This window comes from Scatophagus argus, chromosome 22 (assembly GCF_020382885.2).
Source record: "Scatophagus argus isolate fScaArg1 chromosome 22, fScaArg1.pri, whole genome shotgun sequence".
Lineage (NCBI taxonomy): Eukaryota > Metazoa > Chordata > Actinopteri > Scatophagidae > Scatophagus > Scatophagus argus.
The window spans coordinates 7,904,608-7,927,952 of record NC_058514.1 but is presented as its reverse complement, the minus strand read 5'-3'; the positions used below and the strand labels follow the sequence as shown (position 1 = coordinate 7,927,952).

The 23,345-nt window shown below is 41.2% G+C and overlaps 1 protein-coding gene across 1 annotated transcript in view; it reads left to right on the top strand.

Moving 5' to 3' along the window:
* Positions 1–23,345, top strand: part of LOC124053370 (serine/threonine-protein kinase WNK1-like) — an 85,112-nt gene that overhangs the window by 41,336 nt on the left and 20,431 nt on the right. The window contains exons 4-16 of the mRNA XM_046378459.1: positions 2,734–2,954; positions 4,153–4,310; positions 8,129–8,217; positions 8,644–8,783; positions 9,027–9,106; positions 9,311–9,505; positions 9,810–9,879; positions 10,578–10,786; positions 12,869–13,168; positions 14,677–16,116; positions 18,703–18,795; positions 19,667–19,741; positions 21,344–21,601. Of these exons, the coding sequence (XP_046234415.1) occupies positions 2,734–2,954; positions 4,153–4,310; positions 8,129–8,217; positions 8,644–8,783; positions 9,027–9,106; positions 9,311–9,505; positions 9,810–9,879; positions 10,578–10,786; positions 12,869–13,168; positions 14,677–16,116; positions 18,703–18,795; positions 19,667–19,741; positions 21,344–21,601 (3,328 nt within the window). The remainder of the gene's footprint in view (positions 1–2,733; positions 2,955–4,152; positions 4,311–8,128; positions 8,218–8,643; positions 8,784–9,026; positions 9,107–9,310; positions 9,506–9,809; positions 9,880–10,577; positions 10,787–12,868; positions 13,169–14,676; positions 16,117–18,702; positions 18,796–19,666; positions 19,742–21,343; positions 21,602–23,345) is intronic.

Here is a 23,345-nt window from a genome sequence, read left to right as displayed (position 1 = left end):
ACGCTGAAGTGGTGGAAAAATGAAAGAGATGATGGGAGGCAGGACTGATAGGGAAGGAGGGAGGAGGGAAGTGGTGATAATGGAAATACTGACCGGCATGGGTTAAGGGTTTTAGAGGCCCCTTATCCGTGTGAGAGTGTGTGTGTGTGTGGGTGGGTGGGTGTGTGACAGAGAGAGTGAGAGTGCAACAGAGAAAGAGGCCCAGAGGCATGTGTGTTCGTATGAATGCTGTATATCAGCATATTTCTGTATCTGTGTATTTATGTGTGTTGAAAAGAGAGCTTGAGTGAGAGATGCTTTGTGCAGTGCCACTCCAGCATCACATGCCATGGGGTTTAACTTTTCTGTCAACACCGCTCCGACTTCAGAAAGCGAGAGAAAGAAAGCAGAGGAGACAGGCGGGAGGGAGACGAGGGCCTGTAGGTAAAGGGAAGGAAGGTACAGAAAGAGTTATGTTTCCTAAGAGATGCGTGAGATTTGTGGCATGTGATGGGATGGAGGTGGAAGCGAGGAAGAGGGAGAGGCTTTCTAAGGTTTTAGTTTAAACACTTATATTTTGCAGATGTGCATTTTGAGTTCTATAAAAAAAAATGATTTTCATTCTGTTATCACAGTGGAAAATGTGTGAGTCCATCCAAATATCTCAGTGTAATAAATTATTCCCTGTAAAGTTTTACAGACATAGAATAAAGGTGACAGCCTATATGAGGACTCATTGTTTCAAGTCAGGGGGAGACTGTATACCTAAAGTAATTATGAGTTTAGAGTTATTTAAATTTTGTTGTTCGTGCACAACTCATTTTCTTTTTGAATTAAACAATAGAAGATCGAACTTACCCAATTTATGATAAAACTTTTTTCTGGTAAATTAAGCAATGATTTTAACATTTTCATCCAAAAAAAAATGCCAAACGTTCACTATTTCTGGTTTCTCATTCACTGCTTTTCTTTGTCTGAGGTGGTAGCAAATGGAATCTCTTTGGATTTTGTGCTGTTGGTGAGACAACACAGGCATTTTGAAAACATGAAGTTGGGCTTTTTTTCCGGCTATTTGTAGAGCGATCAGTAAACTGATACATGAAAATCATTATTAATGATTTTTAGTACCAGCAGTCTGGATCTGGCTCGGAGCAGACTGCTGTGTGACTTGCTGAATCAAGATTTGTCTGAAGGACTCCTTTTCAGTTCAGACAGATTTGCAGTCGCTTCATTGTTACGCTGTTGACGGTAAAGATCTGTGCGTTAGTGGAGCGGCTGTTCTGCTGTGGGTTAGCCCTCTGGACCAAGAGGGCAACAACATTCCTTCTAGGATCTTCAGTCAGCTGCCAGTTATTTAGCAAGACTGTGAGAAGATTTAATGTGAGTTAGACACTGATTTAATTGTAGCAAATAAGTCAAGAACAAGGTCATTTTGCATGTTTATACAAATAAAAATATACCCAAGTCAGATTATTCTACCTACTGGGATGCAGTAAAAATTGTACATAACAGCAGAATTAAATAAATCAAAAAGATAATGAGTCGTGGTGCAGACTCATCGTCGTCTGGATGTTCAGCGGTTGACTGAAGAGTACACCCTGCTTCCCCATCTGTTCTTCACTCTGTTCTTGAGTTTAGATGATGAACTGGGGAGAGACAGACAGACAAGTCCCCAGCTGGCAGTAGAAAATAGAAAACACTTTGCCTAGGAACATTGATTTTAAATTAGCTAATCAGGAGCAACTGTCATATGAACTTAGAATGAGTTCTCCAGGTTTTAGAAGAGACATTTTAACAGAAGCCTTTTCATCGACTGACTGCATCTAATTTAATAAGAAGTAAAAATGGCTGCATGTTTAACTAAAGTCTGTCAGTCAATCTGGAAATTTTTTTATGCAGCTAAATGAAATAAATTTCACTCACAGTAAAGATCCTGTCTCGGTCTCCCTGTAATCCTGTGGGCTTTCCAGCAGTTTCCTCCCACATTCCAAAGACATACAAACCAGGTGGACTTCATGCTCCAGATCACCTACAGGTGTGGATTTGTGTTAGTTTTCAGTGAGTGTCCATCCAGTGTATGCTAGGATAGGATCCAGACTCTCATAACTCAAAGTCGATGGACATGTCCCATTTAGGCTGCATTCACGCTACGTCCCAAATCAGATTTTTTTGTAGTTAATATGTGGCTCATATCTTGCTTTTCAGAGCAGTGTGAACAGCACACATACCTGCTTTTTTAAAAGGTCAAATAAACAAATATTGACCTGTTCTCAGTTCTCCTCAAGAAAGACGTTGATGAGCTTGTGAGTGCTGGCTGACTGTTTAGACACCAGAATGTCCGCCAGTGTGCGTTTTTGTGCCTGTGTATTTCTGATGCATCTGTTTAAGCTGGAATTGTCCGACGGTAATCCACTTTGGTTGTGTAAGCTTTCATCTTTAATTGAAGCATTATCTCCGTTCTTATCCGAATATTGTCTGCCTCTCCATGAGATACTTTGGAATGATTAATTCCCTCATGGATGGTTTTCAGTGTTCTGCTATCATGTTACAGTAGAATACATTCAACATGGTTCAGAGAGTCACTCCTCAACTCTGCTGTTATGTATGAGATATGAAATTCCTAATAGGACAACTTTGTTTTTTGTGCGTTGACAGTTATTGTGTTGGACAGGAGCCACTTGAAGGCTTACTTTACTTGTGTACGCTTTATTTTGAATGACATGCTCTGCTTTGTGTGATGTCTTTGTCATGCAGGTACCTGAAGCGTTTCAAGGTGATGAAAATCAAGGTTCTGCGTTCATGGTGCAGACAGATCCTCAAAGGCCTTCACTTCCTGCACACCAGAGCCCCGCCGATCATTCACAGGGACCTGAAATGCGACAACATCTTCATCACGGGACCCACGGGCTCAGTGAAGATAGGGGACCTGGGTTTGGCCACACTAAAGAGGGCCTCCTTTGCCAAGAGCGTCATAGGTAGGAAAATGATACCTTATCACTTAACACTTCTGTCTGCACTCAGACATAAAGTTGCATCAGAATGAAATGTTTTGACTTGTGAAGGTGGAGAAAGTGCAACAACTGACATAATTTATGTTTGTAACCGCTTCCCACATACACACACACACACACACTCGTCCACACATACTTTCTCGTATAAACAAAGTTATGAACACAAGACACGGTCTGCACCGCTGCACATGCCCACTGGATATTCATTTTACTGCTTCTAAAACGTCTAGTTGTAAAAGCAAACCGCAGGTACTTGAAAAATGAAATGCAGACAGTCTGCTAGTAAGCCAGGATTAAGCTGCATAGAGATGTAATGGCTGAGCATGCACACACACACACACACACACATACGCAATGCAAGTAATGTAATACACTCATAATACACACAAATTCAAATGGACTCAAATATGTCTGCTATGCTCCATATAATAACTTGGTTGTTATTCAGTAGTCGTTGTGGAGCTGACCACAAGTATCCTGGTATAAGCGCATATTCTCATGCACTAGAGGCGAGAATGATATGCTTTGTAAGTCTCCCTGCCGCTTTGTAGTAATTAGGGAGACCTCAAGCATTTGGACTCTTGCAGAATCCGCAAAAACACACACACACACACAACAAGGCTATTATGTGGTCCCAATAAGTGCAATTTAAAGGTTCTAGCGGCGTTTAGGGAATTTTGTGAGATTTGAGTCGTTTGCTCATCATAACCATTTATGTATGTGTTGCTTGCCCTCCTGCACCACTTTGTTGGGTTTTTTTTTTTTTTTAGCTATAATGTTCTTGTAAAATCTGATCAGTGGTTCAGTACTATATGTGAGAAATGCACGCAGACTTAGCAAGTACACAGATGGAATTCAGATTTTAAAAAAAAAATACTCAAAGGAGCTTATGTGCCGGTTACTTCTGGAGTAGTTATGTTATGTAGTATTCCACTGCGGTACTGCAGTGTTTCTCAGGGGGATATCTGAAAAAAGAAATTGCCCAATTACTTACAATTACTAAACAAAATTATTCATGCATTGGTTGACTTTGCAGCCAGTCAGCAACTTTGACACCAAGCAGATGCAACAATAGAAAACACAGGAAGCCAACTAATATTTCTCACTTGTCCAGCTGCAAGAATTCCAGTACAGCATCTTTGTTGCATCTTTTTTTCTCCAGGAACCCCAGAGTTCATGGCTCCGGAGATGTACGAGGAGAAGTATGATGAATCTGTAGACGTGTACGCCTTCGGGATGTGCATGCTGGAGATGGCTACCTCAGAGTACCCCTACTCTGAATGTCAGAACGCTGCCCAGATCTACAGGCGTGTTACAAGTGTAAGTGTGCACTTCCTGTCCAGTGTGGGTGTGGCAGAGTGAAACTGTTTCTTTTGAATGCCTCACCACTGAGTGATGGTGGACTGTGGAGTAACATCCATGTGTTGTATTGAACTGTCTCAAATCTCCATCCTTCCCCCAATGTGTGTTTACTGACTGTATTAACAAGTATGACATGAGCTGCAGGAGTTCCAGTCATATGACTTTGTTTTTTGCACTGATTAGTCTCTCTCCCTTCTTTACCTCTCTCGCTCTCTCTCTCTCTCTGTTGCAAAAGTGAAAAAAAGGAAAACATTCACACTGTGGGAAGGCCTTGTTTGACTGCATTTTTTCTCCACCACTGGAGAGCAATAACAGACAGATAAAAACAAAGGTTACCTCAAAAAAATGTCACTGTGTTGGTCTAAAGCAAGACACTTTAACCCTGGAGCTCCTCAGAGAAAGTTCAAAGCAAATGCAGATAAATAAGAGGGGGGGAAAAAAGAGAAATTTCATGGTTTTAAATTAGGAAAATAAAGATAACACAACCCCTCTGAAACTGAATTTTCATTTTTCTAGTGGAGCTATTGACAGACAGGCAGACAGACAATAAAACTGCGTGAAAAGCGTCACATTCACTTCATTTTTTGCATTTCTTTCATGTCCAGCATTTGCTAAAATTTAGATGACAGTTGGCTGTAAAAACTGGTGGGAAAAAAACACAAACAGAGGGCACAACAGATGTAATCAGAGGCTGTTTTAAGTTGAATGCTGCTAAGGTCATCAGACCAACACACACACACAGAGACAGATGAGAATTTTGTCCTTCCTTTCCTCTGGGGGTTTCAGCTTTGTGCTGTGGCTGACAGTGATGGTTAATGGACCAGAGGAATTTACTCTCTCTCTCTCTCTCTCTCACTCTCTCTCTATCATTCTGCATTATCACGGCATCTGTCTGTCTTATCACATTCTTTCTTTATTTATTTATTTTTGCAACATAAAGTTCACACCAACGGGGGGGGTTACCTCCACTACAGAAATGAGGTGCTGGAAGAATGCAACATCCCCTTCAGCTACAGCAAATACTTGTGTTACATCTGATGAGGTCTATCATTAAAATACAATGGTAACTTTACATGCACACTTTAGTGACAATGAACGTTTTTTTTAAAGTATATGTGTGTACCAAAAATGAAACTAATGTGTCTGATGTGATTATTTTTTATTTTACATCATTACAGTGAGAAAGAGGCCACAGGAGCATCTTTGATCTTTACAGAAAATACCTTTTCTGATTTTGTTGTTGTTAGTTTCTGTTTAAAAATTCAGCTCGGTAATAGAATTGATAAAATGTTCTGCATGGCCAGTGGGTCTACCTGACAGGCAAATTCAGATTGTATTCAGAAGTATTTTGGATTGAGATTACCTCTAAAGAACCAGTCCTCTGTCTGTCAGCCTGTCTGTCTCTCTGTTTTCGGCCACCGTTCTGTCTCTGAATGTCTCCATCTAATTTAAGGAGCTTCGTGAGCCGAATAACTTCAGACAATAGATTTCAATCCATGTGTCTGTCTGGCCCACCGTCTCTCTCCCTTGTCCATCCCTTTCCTTTCCCTCCTCTGACACACACCAAACTGAAATCAAATTCCCATTTTGATCGAACCAAATTTGATTGTCGTCGTGACCTCAGCTGGGGTTCCCAGCTGTTGTTGGTGTGTATGTGTTTGACTTGATCGCAGTAATCTCATACGCTCAAAGTGTAATTGCGTTATGCCTCTCAGATTTTATTCAGCGGGCAAAACGTATAGTCAAACAACCAACTTTACTTGTCTGTCTTTGTTACTGTCAAACACACAACCTTGTGACAAGCCCCAGGGTTCCTGAGTCACCTGTTTCCTTTCATTTCACTGCCTAATCCATCCTTACAGCTTTCTCCTTTTGTCACAAAGTTAGAAACCTCAGCTAACCCCTGAGGTTTGTGTTTAAAATTTAACTTTAGAGAAGAACATTTAACAATAACACAGAACCAAAATTATTTGTTCTTTAGCAGCTCATTGCGACAGTTACCGGTAACTCTGACAGGTCACTAACAGGATGCCCCTTTCAGGAAGTTTGCAAGTCACTTTTGCTTTGCTTTTTTCTTTCTTTCTTTCTTTCTTTTGTCTGTTTTTAGATATTTTCCAACTTGGTCATCATCTCTGTACTGGTATCTCACATTATCACCCAGAATATGCATTATACCTCATCTTATGATACCTTGGTGTACAGTGTTGATGCACAGCAGCTCCTGGAACATTCCTCACTTCCAATCAGCCTTGTTAGACTGAAAATCAAGGTTCGGGTTCTTCTGTCAAACTTAATACCATTACTTACTCCATCAGTGCTAACTTTGTTTGGCCCTGGAATCTTGTGTGTGTGTGTGTGTGAGAGAGAGAGACAGGGGGGGGGGGGGGGGGGGTTGCAGGAGAGTAGGAGAGAAAAGAGGAAGGGAAGACAAGACTGGAGGAAAAGAGCAGAGGGAGGTGACGGTTTGCTGGTACAAACAGGTTGAGATTAAGTTTTTCTGTCTGTAAGTTATCCACAACCATTCCCAAGACATCTGTCAGTCAAATAGGTCTGTAGTCTACTTGTCTTAGTGCTTCAAGGTAAGTTGATTGATGTTAAACCTCTTCTTTCTCGTGCTTTTCTTTTTATAAACTCAAGTGTTGTGCAGGGTTTTTATTTATGTTGCTTCTAAGTTAGTCTGTGCCTTTGTATTTGCATTTCATTAATTAAACTGTACTGCATCTGCCATAGGGTGTAATATTTTCACTTCATTTTGTACCTTTTTGTTAAAAATGTTGCTTCAGCCTGGTTGTTTCTTGTCTTTGCTTCAGTCTCTCTTTGTTCCTCCACTGGCAGTGTTTGGTGAATGGGCTGGTCATTAGGATGCCTTCTGGCGAACTGTGCTGCTAAACTTCTGTTCAGTGTTCAGCTTCTGAATGATGGGCTTTTAGCGGTTCCTTTTTGAGTTACTTATAAGTGCAAACAAATACCATGACCATTTTACTTAAGTTTCAAAATCTTCTCATGCTGCATCATGTTTTATCTTTTAAATGTTTGATTTTTTTCTCCCCAGTTGCTGGTTTTTCTGCTGCAAATAGTGTTGCCATTTCTTAATATTAGGCCTCAGAGGTGCAGTTTCATAATGCCATGTTTCAGAATGGGTCCTCGCTGATGACTTTTATAAGTGTTATCCATCAAAATGGGCTCTAGTTGTCTTAATTGGCTTTGAACTGCTATGATTCAGTTTTTTATTCCTGAGCGAATATCTGTGTTCCTGTGAGAGTCAACCATCGACAGTCTGTATTAAAGTAGGACTTCTTTCTGTCAGATGTTGAACCATAATATAACCGTGAAATGCTGTTTGCTGGCTCAATTTGAATTACAGAATGGGTGTGTCATAAATATAATTCAGTTTAGTTCCATTAGTATCAGTTAATCCCATATAATAAGGATTTGGCAGTTAAGTCATTTTGTTTTCTCTTTCAGACTATTAACTTATTTCACTTGTCCGGTTGTCTCCTTTTCCCTTTCTGAAGAATAATTTTATTGTCCATTGAATACAGAGGCAAAACAAAACCAGCACATGTTTATACAATATGTTTGCATGTTCATTAAAAGATGGAAACCTGGGTAAATCTCTTCATGCATTAGTGAGAAAAACGTGTGTTTCAGTTCTTTTCCAAGCTCCAGCAAGTTTACCCACCCTTGTGTGTGTGGTGTGTGTGTGTGTGTGTGTGTGTGTCTCTTTCTCTAAATGGTACCTTTTCTTCACTGCGTTCTGCTCTCTCTGTGTGCAGGGAGTGAAGCCTGGCAGTTTTGACAAGGTAGCCATTCCTGAGGTGAAGGAAATTATCGAGGGCTGCATCAGAACGAACAAGGATGAGAGGTGAGGCGCACACAAACAAAGCCTTAATCGTTTATGTTTAGTGATAGCCTTTATTGAATGTTATACAGACTCTTTGTGAGAACTTTTATATTTAATCTCTTTGTTAAATCACCACATTATCACCACTACAGCCTGTGTGACTTTGTGTCATCTGGTTCTGATTCACTGCTCCTTGTTCAGAAATAAGAAGTCCACTGTTCTCTCTGTCTCTGCCCCTCCTGTGCTAGAACATTCACTTTACCCTCTACTGCTTTAGAAACTTGACCAAAGCTAAACTTTTCTCCCTCTCTTGCACTTGCAGTGTTTTTCTTCACATGCTCCCTCCATGGGAACTTGTTACAAGGCTGGTCTTGAACATACTGGTATCAAGTAGTATAAAGAAGTAAATTCTCTATGACATACCTAATTTGTCTCTTGTTCCTCCAGGTATGCTATAAAGATCCTTTTGAACCATGCGTTCTTCCAGGAGGACACGGGGGTCAGGGTTGAACTGGCAGAAGAGGATGATGGGGAAATGATTGCCATCAAGCTCTGGCTCAGGATAGAAGATGTCAAGAAGCTCAAAGGCAAGGAATCTTTATATTTTTCCCATCTAATTGAAAGCTTTTATATATGGAATTAATTGTAATGGGTGTACTTTTTGGTCTTAGCCCCATTTGGGGAAAAATCCACCATTTAACTGTTGAAAAAACAAAGCACTTGTTTTTGATGATTAACCATAAGCATTATATTTGCATCATAGATTTTAGTTTCACCCAAGAAAGCAGCCAGGCAGCTGCCTGACCGGCCATTTGTAACTTGTTTTGCAGGCAAATACAAAGACAACGAAGCCATCGAGTTCTCCTTTGACCTGAACAAGGACGTGCCTGAAGATGTGGCCCAGGAAATGGTATGTACTGTAATGCCAGGTGGTGGTAGGTGTAGTGGGAGGATGTGATGGGTTTAGACAAGAGAAGGAAAGGATAATGGATAGAAGGAACTACAAGGTAAAAAAGACAGAAGAAGACAAGGAGAGATTGATGTATAAAATGACATATAAAATGGATGGAGTTTGCTAAGAAGGTTTTCTGTGTGACCTTCCCTAATTCTTCAGGTTGAGTCTGGATATGTCGCCGAGGGTGACCATAAGACCATGGCCAAGGCTATCAAAGACCGCGTGTCTCTGATCCGGAGGAAGAGAGAACAGAGGCAGCTGGTACGGGAGGAACAGGAAAAGAGAAAACTGGAGACTGAACAACAGCTGCAGCAGCAGCAGCACCAGGAGACCCTCAAACCTTCACATGCACAGGTTTGCAAGCTGGCTGGCACAGTTTAATGCTTGCAAGATCAAAAAAGTAGCTAATTTGCCAGTAAATGACTGTATTAGTATACTTGTAACATTGATCCGGAGTTAATAAGGATGTTTTTTAAGTTTGTTGTGTTTGTGGGAAAACAAACATTGCAGATGATGTGGCACTGCTCATCTATCACACAAGACGTTTCTGTTACGGCTGTAGAATTTTGTATTCCAATGTGGACCAACTTGTCTAGCATAAAAATGTGAGGTTTTCTGTTTCTTCTAACTTTCTAACTTTCTGTTTATTTGCCTGCAGCCAGAGGCAGAGGAGACTGAAGTGGAACAACAGCAGCTTCACTATCATCAGACCGGCATCTCACACACATGTAAGACAAACTACAAATGGCAGATGCGGTCAATATTGTGGAGAGCTCCTGCACAAGTTTCTTTATGTATTTTAGCCTGTTAGAGTCCATGTACATTTATTAACACCAAGGACATCATTTACAAAAATCTGTTTTTACATGCTTTAGATTATTACCATAGTATTTTATGCTTGATTAAAAGAAAAACACTACTTCTATTTATTATGATTTCAGATTATATAATGTTCACAACTTTGTTCCGGCTTATCCATCACTGAACACACATTCCTGCGTGCATCTAACAAACATCCTCATCATCCTCATCATCATCATGATGAGCCACGAGGGTTTTTCGGTATCTTATTGTCACTGTGTTCCTGTAAATGAGAGGCAGCCATTGTTGCATTATCTTTAAAAAGTGTCCCACCGTTTACAGTCATCCTGTTGTAATCTGAAAACACACTGGAACCATTAATTCTTCCTTCCTCTAATTGTATTCCATTGAAGATGTTATGTGCTTTATAAACAACGTATGCTCCCCTGTGGTTGATGCAGTTTTTCAAACCAGCAGGAGAGTTTGATGTTTGCTTTTGTAAATAATTACTCGATTGTGAGCTTCTGTTCAAGTCATTACTTTAAGATGGACTTTATTAGCCTGAATAAGGAGAGACAGGATGAAAGGTTACCTTCCTCTTTCTTTCCGTCTCTCTCCCTCTCAGCTGAAGGAGGTTTGGACAGCGGCCAGTGCTCCTCAGTTCTCTCCTCGGACTCCCCCTACCTTGGTCAGCTGACCATGTCGTACAGCTGCCCTCCCTCCACCCATCCCCCCTCCCAGCCCCAAACCCCCTACCCCTCTGCCCCCTCTGCTACCCAGCAGCAGCAGCAGCAGCAACAGCACCCAGGCTACACCCAGCCGCCGCAGCCAATGGTGAGTGGTGATGTCATCCAAACTGCGCATGCATGTGGGTTTCACTTGCACTTAGGAAGGCGAGGTCACGTTTAACACGTCTGTGAGCGGTGTTGTGCTCACAGGTGTGCTGAACACGACTCGTCAGTTTGAAGTGAGCACCGCGTTGTGTTGTGAGAGTGTGAGTAGGTTTAGAACTGCAGGCATGTTTTTGAACTGAGTTTGAAGCCTGTTGTTTTCATTTGGGACGTGATCAACTCCGACCTGATGAAGATTAGTTTCAGAAGGTGTCTACTTGACTTAGACAGTCAGTGAAGTAATAACACAATCTGATATATGTTTATCAGTCATTTGTTGTATTTCATCTAAGAAGTCTATAAGTCACTCTCTCATCAGTCTACCAGATGTCATGAATCATTTTATATGCCGGTTTTTCTTTTCTTTCTCCTTCCCTCAATCCTCATTATTTATGTTGAAATCCATTTTTTATTTATAATGCTGACTGATTTAGTTCTGTTGTTACTGTTCTTTTGTTGCAGTTCTTACGTTGTATATTTATTTGTTTTCATAGTTGATAGTTGGCCATTATTGCTTGGAAACCCATCAAATCGTCCCCATACTTTTTCCATGCCGTATGATACTCAGGAAAGAATGTCGAGTTTGTTGGGACAGTTTTGGTCTGGTGTAATTATCCACCTGGTAAGCGAGATCAAGGGGTTTTTTTTTATAATGCATATATAAATACATCTCATATATCTTCATAGCTATTGACTGAGCAGTTCCTGATTCTCTCTTGTGGCCCATGATTTTTATTTACCTTCCCTCACTCACTCAGGAAATGTTTTCTGGACATGCTTTCTGTTTTACTATCCTTGATTGTTGACATGGGCGGCACGGTGGTGCAGTGGTTAGCACTGTCGCCTCATAGCAAGAGGGTTCCAGGTTCGAATCCCGGTCTGGGCCCTTCTATGTGGAGTTTGCATGTTCTCCCTGTGCCTGCGTGGGTTTTCTCCGGGTACTCCGGCTTCCTCCCACAATACCAAAAACATGCACATTAGGTTAATTGACTACTCTAAATTGCCCCTAGGTGTGAGTGTGAGAGTGTGTGGTTGTCTGTCTTTGTGTGTTGGCCCTGCGATTGACTGGCGACCAGTCCAGGGTGTACCCCGCCTCTCGCCCGTAGTCAGCTGGGATAGGCTCCAGCTCCCCCGCGACCCTGAGGGATAAGCGGTATAGAAAATGGATGGATGGATGATTGTTGACATTTCAACAGCCTTATGACTGCAAATGAGACGAATTCCTTTCTCAAGGGCACTTTGGAGTACTTACTAGTGGATGGGCAAGCATTCTCATTTAGTTTCCCACCCTAGACTTTTCCATCTGCTGACATTTTGGCTGTAAATGTTGACTTTCAGTTTATCAGTACCCACACTGACTGATTTGTCGTCCAACTGGATGATGTTTCAGTTTGTAGGCTGATTTACTGAATAATTTAATGATGGTTTTGGCTTATTTTTAGGCCTCTTTCAGCAGACTCAGACAAAGCGACTGGAAGACAGTTTTATATAACATCTTGAATGATTCTCTATTCTCTTCTTTTATTCAATATTGTGTTTATTTATTTATTTTTTGTTTTAAGTTGACTTTACTTTTTTTTCCTTTTCTTGTGTCATCAGTCTGTTTGAGCCTCTCTCATTTGTCTTTACTGAATTTGCTCACAAGTTTATTTTTATTCCTCTGTTATTGTCCTATTGTTGTTATACGAAAGATTTCACTCTATTAAGTAATGTTGCCGTTGGAACCGATGCTCTTTTAATACCTTTAATAATTTAGAAGCTGTAATTTTGCTTGTTTATTAAGTTAACATTATTAAAGTAACATTAAATATGATTGTAAAGCTGACTTACTGTCACTATTAATTTGGATTTTTTTTTTCGTCATATAATTGATTTTGTTTTATGTATTCTTCACTTAATCTCTTAAATTGTCATACGTGTCCTTTGTCGTGTTTCATTGCCATTTTTGTTTTGTGTTGTCAAATTTCTTTGTGTTTGTTTTTCATGTTGGTCCCACCTTCTTCCATCTCCCCTCCCTGGCCCACAGCCTGTGCTGCATCGTCGTCGAAGTCGTAGCATGTCTGTTTGCGTTCCCCCCTCCTCCTACTCCTTTTCCCATGCTCCTCCTCCCCTGACTGTTCCTCCAAGTCAGCCCTCCACCCCTCCTCCAGACCTGTCCTCCTCATCCTCCTTCACCGACCCCTGCATGGTTCTTGCAGCAGAGAGAGACACGTTTGCTGGGCGTCTCTCCAAGGCCCTGGAGACAGTCCTGCCCCTACACTCTGCTTCCTCTCTGCCCAGGGCCAGGCAGCGGAGGGCCAGCCTACCTGCCCTGTTCTCCTCCTCTGTAGGTTCACAGTCCTAATCCCCAGGGACCACAGTGGTGGTAAGAGCCAGAGAGAAAGAGAGAGACAGAGAGATGAAGGATATGGGCTACACAGGTGTCTGAAATTAGATAAAACTAGTAAAACATGTTTTTTTGTGTACAGATTCCACTAATTTGTTCTGCTGGATGACACCGTGAATGAAAGGATTGTTAATGAGACAGTCTTACTTAGTCTAACTTATAACGTAGCACAGTTTTTGTCACAGCTTTGGACAGCTTTGTACCATGTCATACCAAACGAGAAACGCGTAAACAGCAACAGGAAATTAAATTAATTTGCTCGTTGATTGAAAGCGCAAGATGAGACAAACACTTGAGAAAGACTCTTGAAGTGGTTTTGTGCCACAGCAGCCTTCCAGCCTCCTCTGATGAATGTTGATATGTAAACAGTATCTGTCCCCTTCATAGTTACAATATTGATAAAATCTTCTGGAGTGAAAGCTGAGCTAACCATGTATCAAAGAGTTAAAAGTTTATGGGCTGAGCCAGTACTGAATGGTGGCTTGAAATCTAATTGTGAAATATTCTAAATTTAACGCATCTTAAGTTGCACATTTATCTTGAGTAGATTAGTATGACGTCAGTGTTCAAACCTAGTTTGCTTTCAGACCCTGCTGTGAGTCCGTCATTCTACCCATCCACCTCTGTCAACCCTCTCTTTCTCCCGCTCTCTTAGACCACCATGTGCGTACATTCAGTACAGACTGAGCTTTACCTTTGCTCTATGAAATTTTAATATTGTGTGCATCTGCCATCAGAAAAAATGCTATTTTGACAGTCAAAATTGCTAAAGTGTTTTTAAGGTATTGCAATAGATGGATGACAGGAAATGAGGAGAATGAAAGATGGAGAATGGAATGCAGATAAGGTAGTTTATGTTTGACTTTCTTTTCAACATTTTCACTTCACAAGTAAAGACAATGTGGTAAGTACCAAGCCCGTTCCCATCATAATTCAGTCTTCTTGCTCCCTAAAAATTGGCTGCAACCACACTTTTTCTTCATATCCTAATTTGAAGTTGCAGGTTCCTCCTACTCAGTTAGTGGGTCAGCATTTTGCAAAGAAAGGTCCTATAATCAAAGGTAGTTTTTCTGAGTGCAGATGCCTTAGGATATTACTGAGCATAGATCCTATATTTGGCCTTGCTTCCCTTTTTATTTACTACCCCACTACAGATCTGTCTGTGAGTTCTCACTGTTTCTCCCACTTTGATTATCTTGGTTGTCTGCCAGTCTTTGTGCTGTACCAGTCTGTCACTCGGTCTGTCTGCCTGTTTTGCTGCAGCTTTGCATTTTTACATTACTTGTTGACTTCACCTCATCATTATATTCACTGTATGTGTCCTTTTTTCTTTTGGGGTTGTCTTGAAATGATGCTCTTTAACTATTTTCTCCATTTCATATGGGCCTTTGCTGTGGTTCTCATTCTCTGAGTCTCATTCTTAAATCCATTGTATCTCACTGTCGCAGCAGCATTCAATGCCGCACCCCTACAGTGGAGGAGGAGCAGGAGGAGGAGGAGGGAGCATCCCCCTCTCAGCTCTCCCAGACCCCACTACTATTTTGTTCCCCTCCATCCCTGAGCGGCCTATTTCTTTCTCGCCTCCCCCCACCGGGCCTCCTAAGGCCTACAACACCCAGAGACGCAAGAGCACGTCCATTCTGGAGGCTCACACCCGACACTTCCAGCCTGCCTACACTCGCTATGGGAGCAGTCTGCATCCCTTTTCTGGGATGGAGGGAGTTGAGACCCCGTCTCTCTTTATGGTGAAACCCAGTTTTGCAGCAGCTGCTCAAAGACTTGTTGGGGAGCCCCTGCATCTCCCAGGACAGTCTGACCCAAGTATGTATGGCTATAAAGACTTGAGAGCAGAGCATGAGGAAGCAGTGAGGAGATTAAGTCTGAATCAAGCTGCCTTATTGGACCATTACGAAGCAATGGCATATGGGGGATACCCAATGACTGCACACCAGCTTGGCCACTTGAGTTTCCATCAGCAACGGCAAGCAGCAGCAGCAGCAGCAGCAGCAGCTGCTGCTAGTTTGGGTTTTGATCCTGTTCCTCCACCTCAACCAGGGTTTTTGCACCCACACATCATGCAACGAATGAGTGCACACAGCCCTGTCCCTCCACCCACTCCTATGAGTGCGCCCCCTGGTGGCTCTGTTCCTCCTTCATCATCTGACGGATGCTATCCTCCACCACAGCATGCTTCCCCTTCTGCTTTCTCCATTTCTGCACCTCCAGTAATGGCTGACACCCCACCACCAACTGGAAGTGTGTTTGAGTTTCATTTAGCTGCAGCTGCCGCAGCTGCTGCTGGAGACCCAAGCTTACTGGCATCCAGACTTTTCCGGGCCCGGAGGAGCTCCATGGACCTCCCTCTGGAGGACAACACCGGAACTGGATCGGGTGGTTCAGGCACGTACAGCCGTCTGCAGCCGGTGACTGAAGAACTGTACACATACGTCAGTCCAGAGCTCCCCTTACCTCCAGGAAATCTTCTACTTCACCACACAGGTTTAACCATAAAAGACAGAAGTCCAGAACCTTCCAGTGACTCTTTGGCCTCCTCTGATGCTGGAGAGTTCCAGTCACCTCCTCCCCCACCTCTCCTCCCTCCATTTGACTCTTCAGCTGCTCAGTCTATCCCTCACTCATCCTCCACTGTGCTCTACGATTCCTCTGGCGGAGTGTTTCCTATAGATCCCCATGGACATCCACCTTCCATGCAGAGCTTTCTCCCTCCCACCCCATCCACTGAGCTGCCTCCTGGGGGAGCATCATCAACTCAGCTTGAGACTCTGATGCAGAGTGCCTGGGCCCGGCATGGCGGTGTGGTGCCAGCTCAACCCGATATGACATACCATGAGTCACTGCTGGCCATGCAGGCCGCTAACCCCACTCTGGTACTGAGTTTAGACCTTAAAACACCCCTACACTTCTGGGTCAATTACTAGGTGAAATAAGTTGCTTTTTTTTTTTTTTTTTTTTTTTTTTTTTTTTTTAAAGCAAGATCCACAACCAGTTGTTGATAAATTATAATATTCTAAGCTTTTTCTTTGACTGAAAATTGTCAACCTCTCGTGATTTTAGAATTTCGGATATTATTAAGCATAGAAAACAGTGTAACCCATCTAGGGAAGTGAATCCTTCTATAAAAAGCAGCTGAATTAACTTAAAAGAGTAATTTGACCCAGAGGCTTTTACACCAATCCCTGTTTTGTTTTTACCCTACCAACCCTGGAGCCCCAGCAGATGCTTACTTGTCATTATGTAGTCTTTGGTTGTGGTTTTGAACCCGTCCAGGCATATCAGCACTACGGAGCGAGTCTCATAGTCTGCCTTTAGAATGCCTGCGTTATTCACTACTTGATAATATTTGTGTGTAGAAAGAATTTGTAGAAAAATTCTTGTCACCAGTACTTAAACCAAAACCAGAAACCCTGGATTTCAACATTTTTAGTCAACTCATAATTATTTTAAAAGTGGCATTCAGAAGTTAGTCCTTGAGACAGACTCTGGTGTACAAGCTTAGAAGCGTACGGTCTAAGCCCCCTTCCTTTTATGTTGTGTTTTTGATTTATTTGTCAATATCAGTAAGTAATATTTTGTCTGTATGTTCATATATGAATGTATATGAGAAATGTGTGTTTGTAGGGGTATACCATATGTATGGTATACTTCATGATATTTCTTGTACAAATCCAAAGTTCCTTGATCTTGAAAATGATATCACTAATAATGAATCACCCCTGATGGTGAGCATTGTATGGGTAAGAACACCTGGAAATTGGATTTAGCATGTTGTGAATCCAAGAACGTCATCAAAGTTCGACAAAACTCCGAGACTTTGCTGATTTGTACAGACAAACACGCAGAAACATACAACAAAACCAAGGGAGCTTAGACAAACTAAGCAACGTAACCATGCAGATAGATTTTTTCATGTGTATATTTTAGATTCTTTCTGTTGTTCTGTGTTGTAATTGCTAAAGATCCTGGCTTTCAGTCAGTTCTTTATCGTAGCATATTGTGTTGTCATTTCCTGCCCAGACTGGAAATCAACCTCCTTCACAAGGTTCAAAGGTCACAGTTCAAATTCAGTAGACCCTTAGAATGCTGATATTATCAGTGTCACCGTTATATTTTTTGTTGTTCACTTTGAACCATTTATGATCACTGGTCTTTCTTCTTGTTTTTTCAGCCTTTGTTATCTGTCATTTCCTCTGTTTCATCTGAAGTTCTCTATCTTTCTATAAATTTTGTTTGTTAGATATCTGTGCTGTGAAATTCTTTATTCTGTTCACTTCAATGTTAGGACAAGGTAGGTACCGATGTGTCTGGTGCAACATACTTGCGTAAGCTGCCACCCCACTGTATGAGGGCTGGGCTTCATGACAAGTAGAAAAAGTTGCTTAACAGCCTTCTAAGGGTTCAGTCAGTGAAGTGGTCATAATTGTCTGTATTGCCTCTTGTCATCCTGTAGTGCTGCTGACGAATCAGGAAGGACAGATACAGACCTGTTTGTCTTCATGCTAGCTAGAAACATGCCAGGATGGAAAACAAAAAATGAAAAAAGTTTAACTTGGCTGGAAATAGAAAGACAACCTGCAACACTTAAAACTAATCTTACTTTCTTCAAGGGCTCATCATCGTCACATGTTTTTGTTTATTGATTTAAAAGACTTAGAGGTGAGGTTTAGGATAGGCGGATAGGTGTCAGGAAGAAACATCAAATACCTCCATTCAGAGTATCGATTCGATTTGATTTAAGTGATAAAACTTTTGGTTTTACTTTAATACCACCATCAGTAACAATAGTAGACTTTTTGGCCATCACAGTCAGTTTTTTGTACCTTGGTGCTAATGTGATAAATCAAAATTTGATGCCTTGTGTTGCGTTTTTTTGGGGGGAAATGGCAGTGACTTGAAAATCTTCAAATTTAGGTCCAGTAATTCAGTTTAGTCTTTGTTTAGTGTAGAGTGTCCGTATTTAGGCTTACTCTCTGTGCTTCATTGGCTTATTATCACTACCAGTCACTTAGGATTTGACCTGCATGTTAAGAAAACCCCTGTACTGACACCCTGCCTAACCCCAGTACTGTGCCTGTACTGTTGTATCTGCTACACTACAAGCTGTGTATATGTTATATGTGTACACGCGAACAGTAGTTATTGGTGTGCATATTATCCGTTGCCTTAATAGATAGATGTGCGTTTGTGTTGTCTGTGTGCATGTGTGCATACACAAGAGGAAAATCTAGACTAAAAAACTGACTGCTAGAGACCTGCTGAAGTACCTTGCGTTTGCACACATGTACACTCTCTGGTTCACACACTACAAACATGTTCTGACCATTTCTTGTTCTTCTCTCTCCATGTTGCCAACCTTTTCTCACCTCTGTCCTCCATCTTACAACATCACATTTCTTCTTCTCTATCCACCTTTCTATCTGTCTGTCTGTCTGTCTGTTTCTAAATCTTTTTCTCAGCAGCAGGTTCAGGCTCCCATCCCCCAGCCCTCTGCAGGACCCCCTCTGGTCCCTGCCACCACCCAGCCAGCTCCTCCTGGGACTCCCCAGCAGGTAAGACAATGAGAAAGGCAACTCAAGGAACCTGAAATTTATTTATTTTTTTTATCTATCTAAGCTTTTTTTTTTTTAAACCCTCATCACATCTTATCACTTTTTTCACACTTAAAATCCGACATCCCCTTGATAGTCAAACCCCATAAAGATAAAATACAAAAATAACTCGCTATTTTTGTGCTTTTTGGGTAATAATTCATATGTCGGCTTTCTCTTTGAAGCCGTTCCCTTTGATTCGAGGTAACCATTCCCACTGAGTTGGCACTGTGCCTGCAGCGATACCACCCTCTTTCTGAAAAACTGTGTTTGCCCCCAGCACAACCTGCTGCACTGAACTAATTGCAGCCCTAAACTGATTTGATTGAGCATGAAATTGGATGTTAATCAGAGATCAAATGCTTCTTGTCAGAAAAAAGATGGAATGTGTGACTAAGTTTCATTATTTTATGTAGCAAAACGACCATTTCCTTCATAATTATGCTCAACATGGTCGCTGTATTCACAACCTTCATATTATGTTTACATTTCACACTTTTATGACAGTATTTTTGTATTTTACAGTATTTTACAGTATTTTACATAGTTTATATTTCTATCATTCTGGAGGATCATATTGGTTAACAACCAACCAGCAAATTAACAATTAAGGAGATTATATATAACTGAATTTAATTAGATAAATTCCTGCCTAGGATTCATGTAAATTTGTTTTCTCATAACTGGGATTTGAGTTCATCCTGGCAGTTACAAGAAGGATGTGACTGGGAACTAAAAAGATGTTAGACCTAAATGTTTAGATTTATATTTTCAGTAACTTCCTGTGTTCTTCTTTTCTTTCCCACTATCCTCTCTGTCTCTCTGTGTCCAGGTTGTTTCATCCAGTCAGAGCATCACATCAGTTCAGAGCCCCATACATGTGTCTCTGCCTCAGGCCTCTGCACAGGTGTGTGGCAAGTACTGTAGCATCACTAACTGAAAGCACAATGCTTCATCAACTCATTCCTCATGCACACAAACTGACACTAGTTCTTTACAGATACAGTAGGTGCTGAATTTTATTCAAGGTTGTTGTACAGGTCTGCCTTCATCTTTACCAACACACAGACTCACACCTACCTGCTTATAAATGTAGTACTTATGAACATTTTTGATCTTTGCAAACCATGTGTTATGGTTCTTTGACTTTTCAATTCAGTTATTTACCCAGTCGACTTACTCTGAGGCAGTTATTTAAGCTTTCTAAGTTCATATTCAAGGTCCATGTCCAAGTCCATGTACTATTATTGCATGTTTTGCTTGCTTAGAATTGGTTCTCTCCTTGCTGTTAACTCATTTTCTTCATCAGCTCAATTTGTTTCTTGTGTTTTTCTTCCCATTTTCCGGCTCATTGGCATGCCGCTCGTGCTCGTCACTGGGTCTGTTTTTATGTGTGTGTTTATTCATGTGCTTGTATGTTTGATCATATATTTATGTTTTTTGCAAAAAAAAAAAAATACACTGGTGTTTGTTGTGTGTGATTAGTTTTGTGACCTCAGTCCCTCTCCTAGTATAGAACACCTTTATCTTCTGTACCAAGCTGCTCAGTTAGCTCTGGCTCAGGTACCATTATATATAGCATTGTATGTGGATATGCTGTTTGTGGGGGCCTGTGTCTGTCTGTCCTGATGTGTAAGTGCGTGTTTGTTTGCTTATTTGTTGGGTGAATCTGTTTGATATCCCTCTTGTTTTTGTGCTGTTTGTATATAGCTTTTTGTTCATGTTGATTGCCCTGTAGTTCACCTTTGTTCACCCCTTCTGACCATCTGAATAAAAGTGTGGGTTGTAAATGCATGAGCGCATTTTTAAGAAATGAAAATGGATAATATTTCCTGGACCAGAACTTGCTGCAGTAAAAGATGAATATATATCCGTGAGCAGTGAAGAAACTTGTAGTGTTGTCCAGTATGTGATGGACTAAAGTAACAAAGGAAATCTTCATATTGTTCAGATTCTTGTCACATGAGTATTTATAGATGGGTAGCGTTCTTTAAATTGACATGTCATCTGCAAAGCAAGAAATTGTGCGTTGTACGAAGAATTTGCTTGCTCTTCCACTCCCTGCAAAGCCGTACTGTAGAGGTCTTATTTGTTCGTGGTTGCATGATCTTAGAGTTGTGTGTGGTTTTTACACATTCGTCCTGTCACAGAGTTCGTTGTTTGCTAGGCTTGATCAATGCTCCAGATGTTTTACTCAGGAAGTTGTTTGTTGAGGGTCTCACAGTCGAATGTGTTAGTAGGGTCAGTGCATCAGTGTGTAACTATGTGTGACTCTTTGCTCTGGTGTCATGATTTGTCATTGATTTCAGTGACAAAGACCCACACTTGCAAGCTAAGGTTCTTATTTGACTTAAAGTCAAAAATGAACGTTTATCTACCTCCTTATCCTCCCTGTGACATTGCTGCCTCCCTTCTCTCCCCTTTTGCTCCTGCCTCATATGCTTTATTCTTTCTCCCATCTTTTTTCTGTTCTGCCTCTTCCTTTTTCTGGCCTTCCTCCTCTTCTCAGCCCAGTGTAAGTCCGTCCACCATTTCCTTGGTGACCCTGCCCACACCGACAGTGGTCGTGGCATCCCCTCCCTCTCCTCTGCCTCTCCCTGCTGGGGTGGTGCCTACTATGCCTACTATTGCTTCCCCTCCACCTCCTCCTCCTCCTCCTCCTACTACTCCTGTGCCCACACCTGTGCCTCAGCCATTGGCTACCGTGGTGCCAATCATCAGTGTAGTCACCGCCCCGCCTGATACTCCCATGGAAACCCCTCCCCAGGTACTGGACAGTTGAACCCACCAAGCGGATGTCTCATCCGCATTCACTGTGCTCACATTTCCAGAAGATAAATGCTACAGGCTGTTGTTTGAAATCGATCTGAAGAGACAAGGCCTGACTGATTATTGGCTCGGATATATGGCATTTTTCCAGTTATCAGTGTGGGCGTTTTTATTATCAGAAGGTTGATTAAAAAATGTATTAAAACTCCCTAGTTTGGGTCTGATTTAGCCCCATGTCTCTGTTACTAGTAGCTGAAGTTCCAAAAAAATGTACAAAGGAGCAGAAAATGCAGAAAATGTATACTTTCCTTGATTATTACCCTAATACAGTAATTCTCACGTGAAGTACAAGTACCTCAAAATTGTACTTAAGGACAGTAATTGGCTAAATTGTCCTTAGTTACATCAGTGGTTATTCAAAATTTTGACCTTTTTCATTTTAACTGAAACTGCATATTGGTCTCAAGATGTTTATTTGAAGATGAGAATTGGGAGGGAAGCCATTTTAGACTGCATATTATATAATGAACTTCTTGCAAGACTGTTTCCATATTCCTATCTTAAAGCCGTATTACTTTTTTTTTTCTGGCAGGTTTGCTTATATGAGTTATCTCTCAACTGCACATACCTGTCGTAAATAGCTTGTTTCACGCTCTTGAGTAGTGTGAGATTTCATCATCTGTTCCGCTCTGTGTGCAGGAGAGTTTTTATTCACCAACGTGTCACCCAAGAGTGAAAAAGAGGAATTCGATTCTGCAGAGCTTCAGGTCCTGCCATAAGAAATAAAATTCAGCAGTTTCCAGAGAGATATTAGAAGAGACAAAGCTCCATACTGTGATGCAAAAAAAAGAGGAAATAGTTGAAGCAAGTTTTAGGTGTATATTTTATTTTTGTTGATTTAGGTGTAGTGTTTGATTTGCGCTATTGTGATTTTAATTTAAATATAATCATTTATTATTATTATTATATTATAATTATAATTATGTAATTTCAACTGTTTTTCTGCTGTGGTGAAAGGCAGACTATGTGTACATGACTTATACAACAGGTCTGTACCGCTTGGGAATTTAGTTTGTGCCTGAGAGAAAATTCTGTCATATCATTGTGCTACTGAAGGATAAACCTTTTCATGCGAGTGCTTCTTGCATGAGGCTCAATATCCTGCACAGTAAGAGTCAGCAATGTTAGAGCTGCGTTCTGATTGACTTTTGTTATCAGCTGGTGTCTTCTCATCCACTTTTCCCAGCCATGTATTAGTTTGCTGTCTAAGTTTCAGTCGCCGATAAAGACTGTAATCTCATTGAAGCACATGCATGATGTTGTGCTGATGATATTCTGCCTTACTGTTTATTTATGTGGAATAAGCGGTTTGATGCTGCACACGTTTTTGTGGCTTGGTTTGAGTGAACATGAACACTGATTTGCTTTAATGAACCCACAATCGAGCAGTAATTGCTGGAATGGTTTCCTGGGTTGTTTTTGTGACGTCAGTGAAAGATTTAAAACATCTGTGATAACTACAAGGGTCAGTTTTTACTAGTCTACAGATAGATGTCTGATAACATTGCTGAATCCCTGTACACAGATTTCTTTTTGGTCCAAATGCAGGAGTCGTTCTCAGTTGAGCTCTGTTCTCACACCAGCCATTTTGTTGATCATTTATCAACCTTTAATTACGAGACAGGGTTGCACGTATTGTTTGAGATACTGTATGAAGACAAGCCAGATTCTTTTATGTTTTG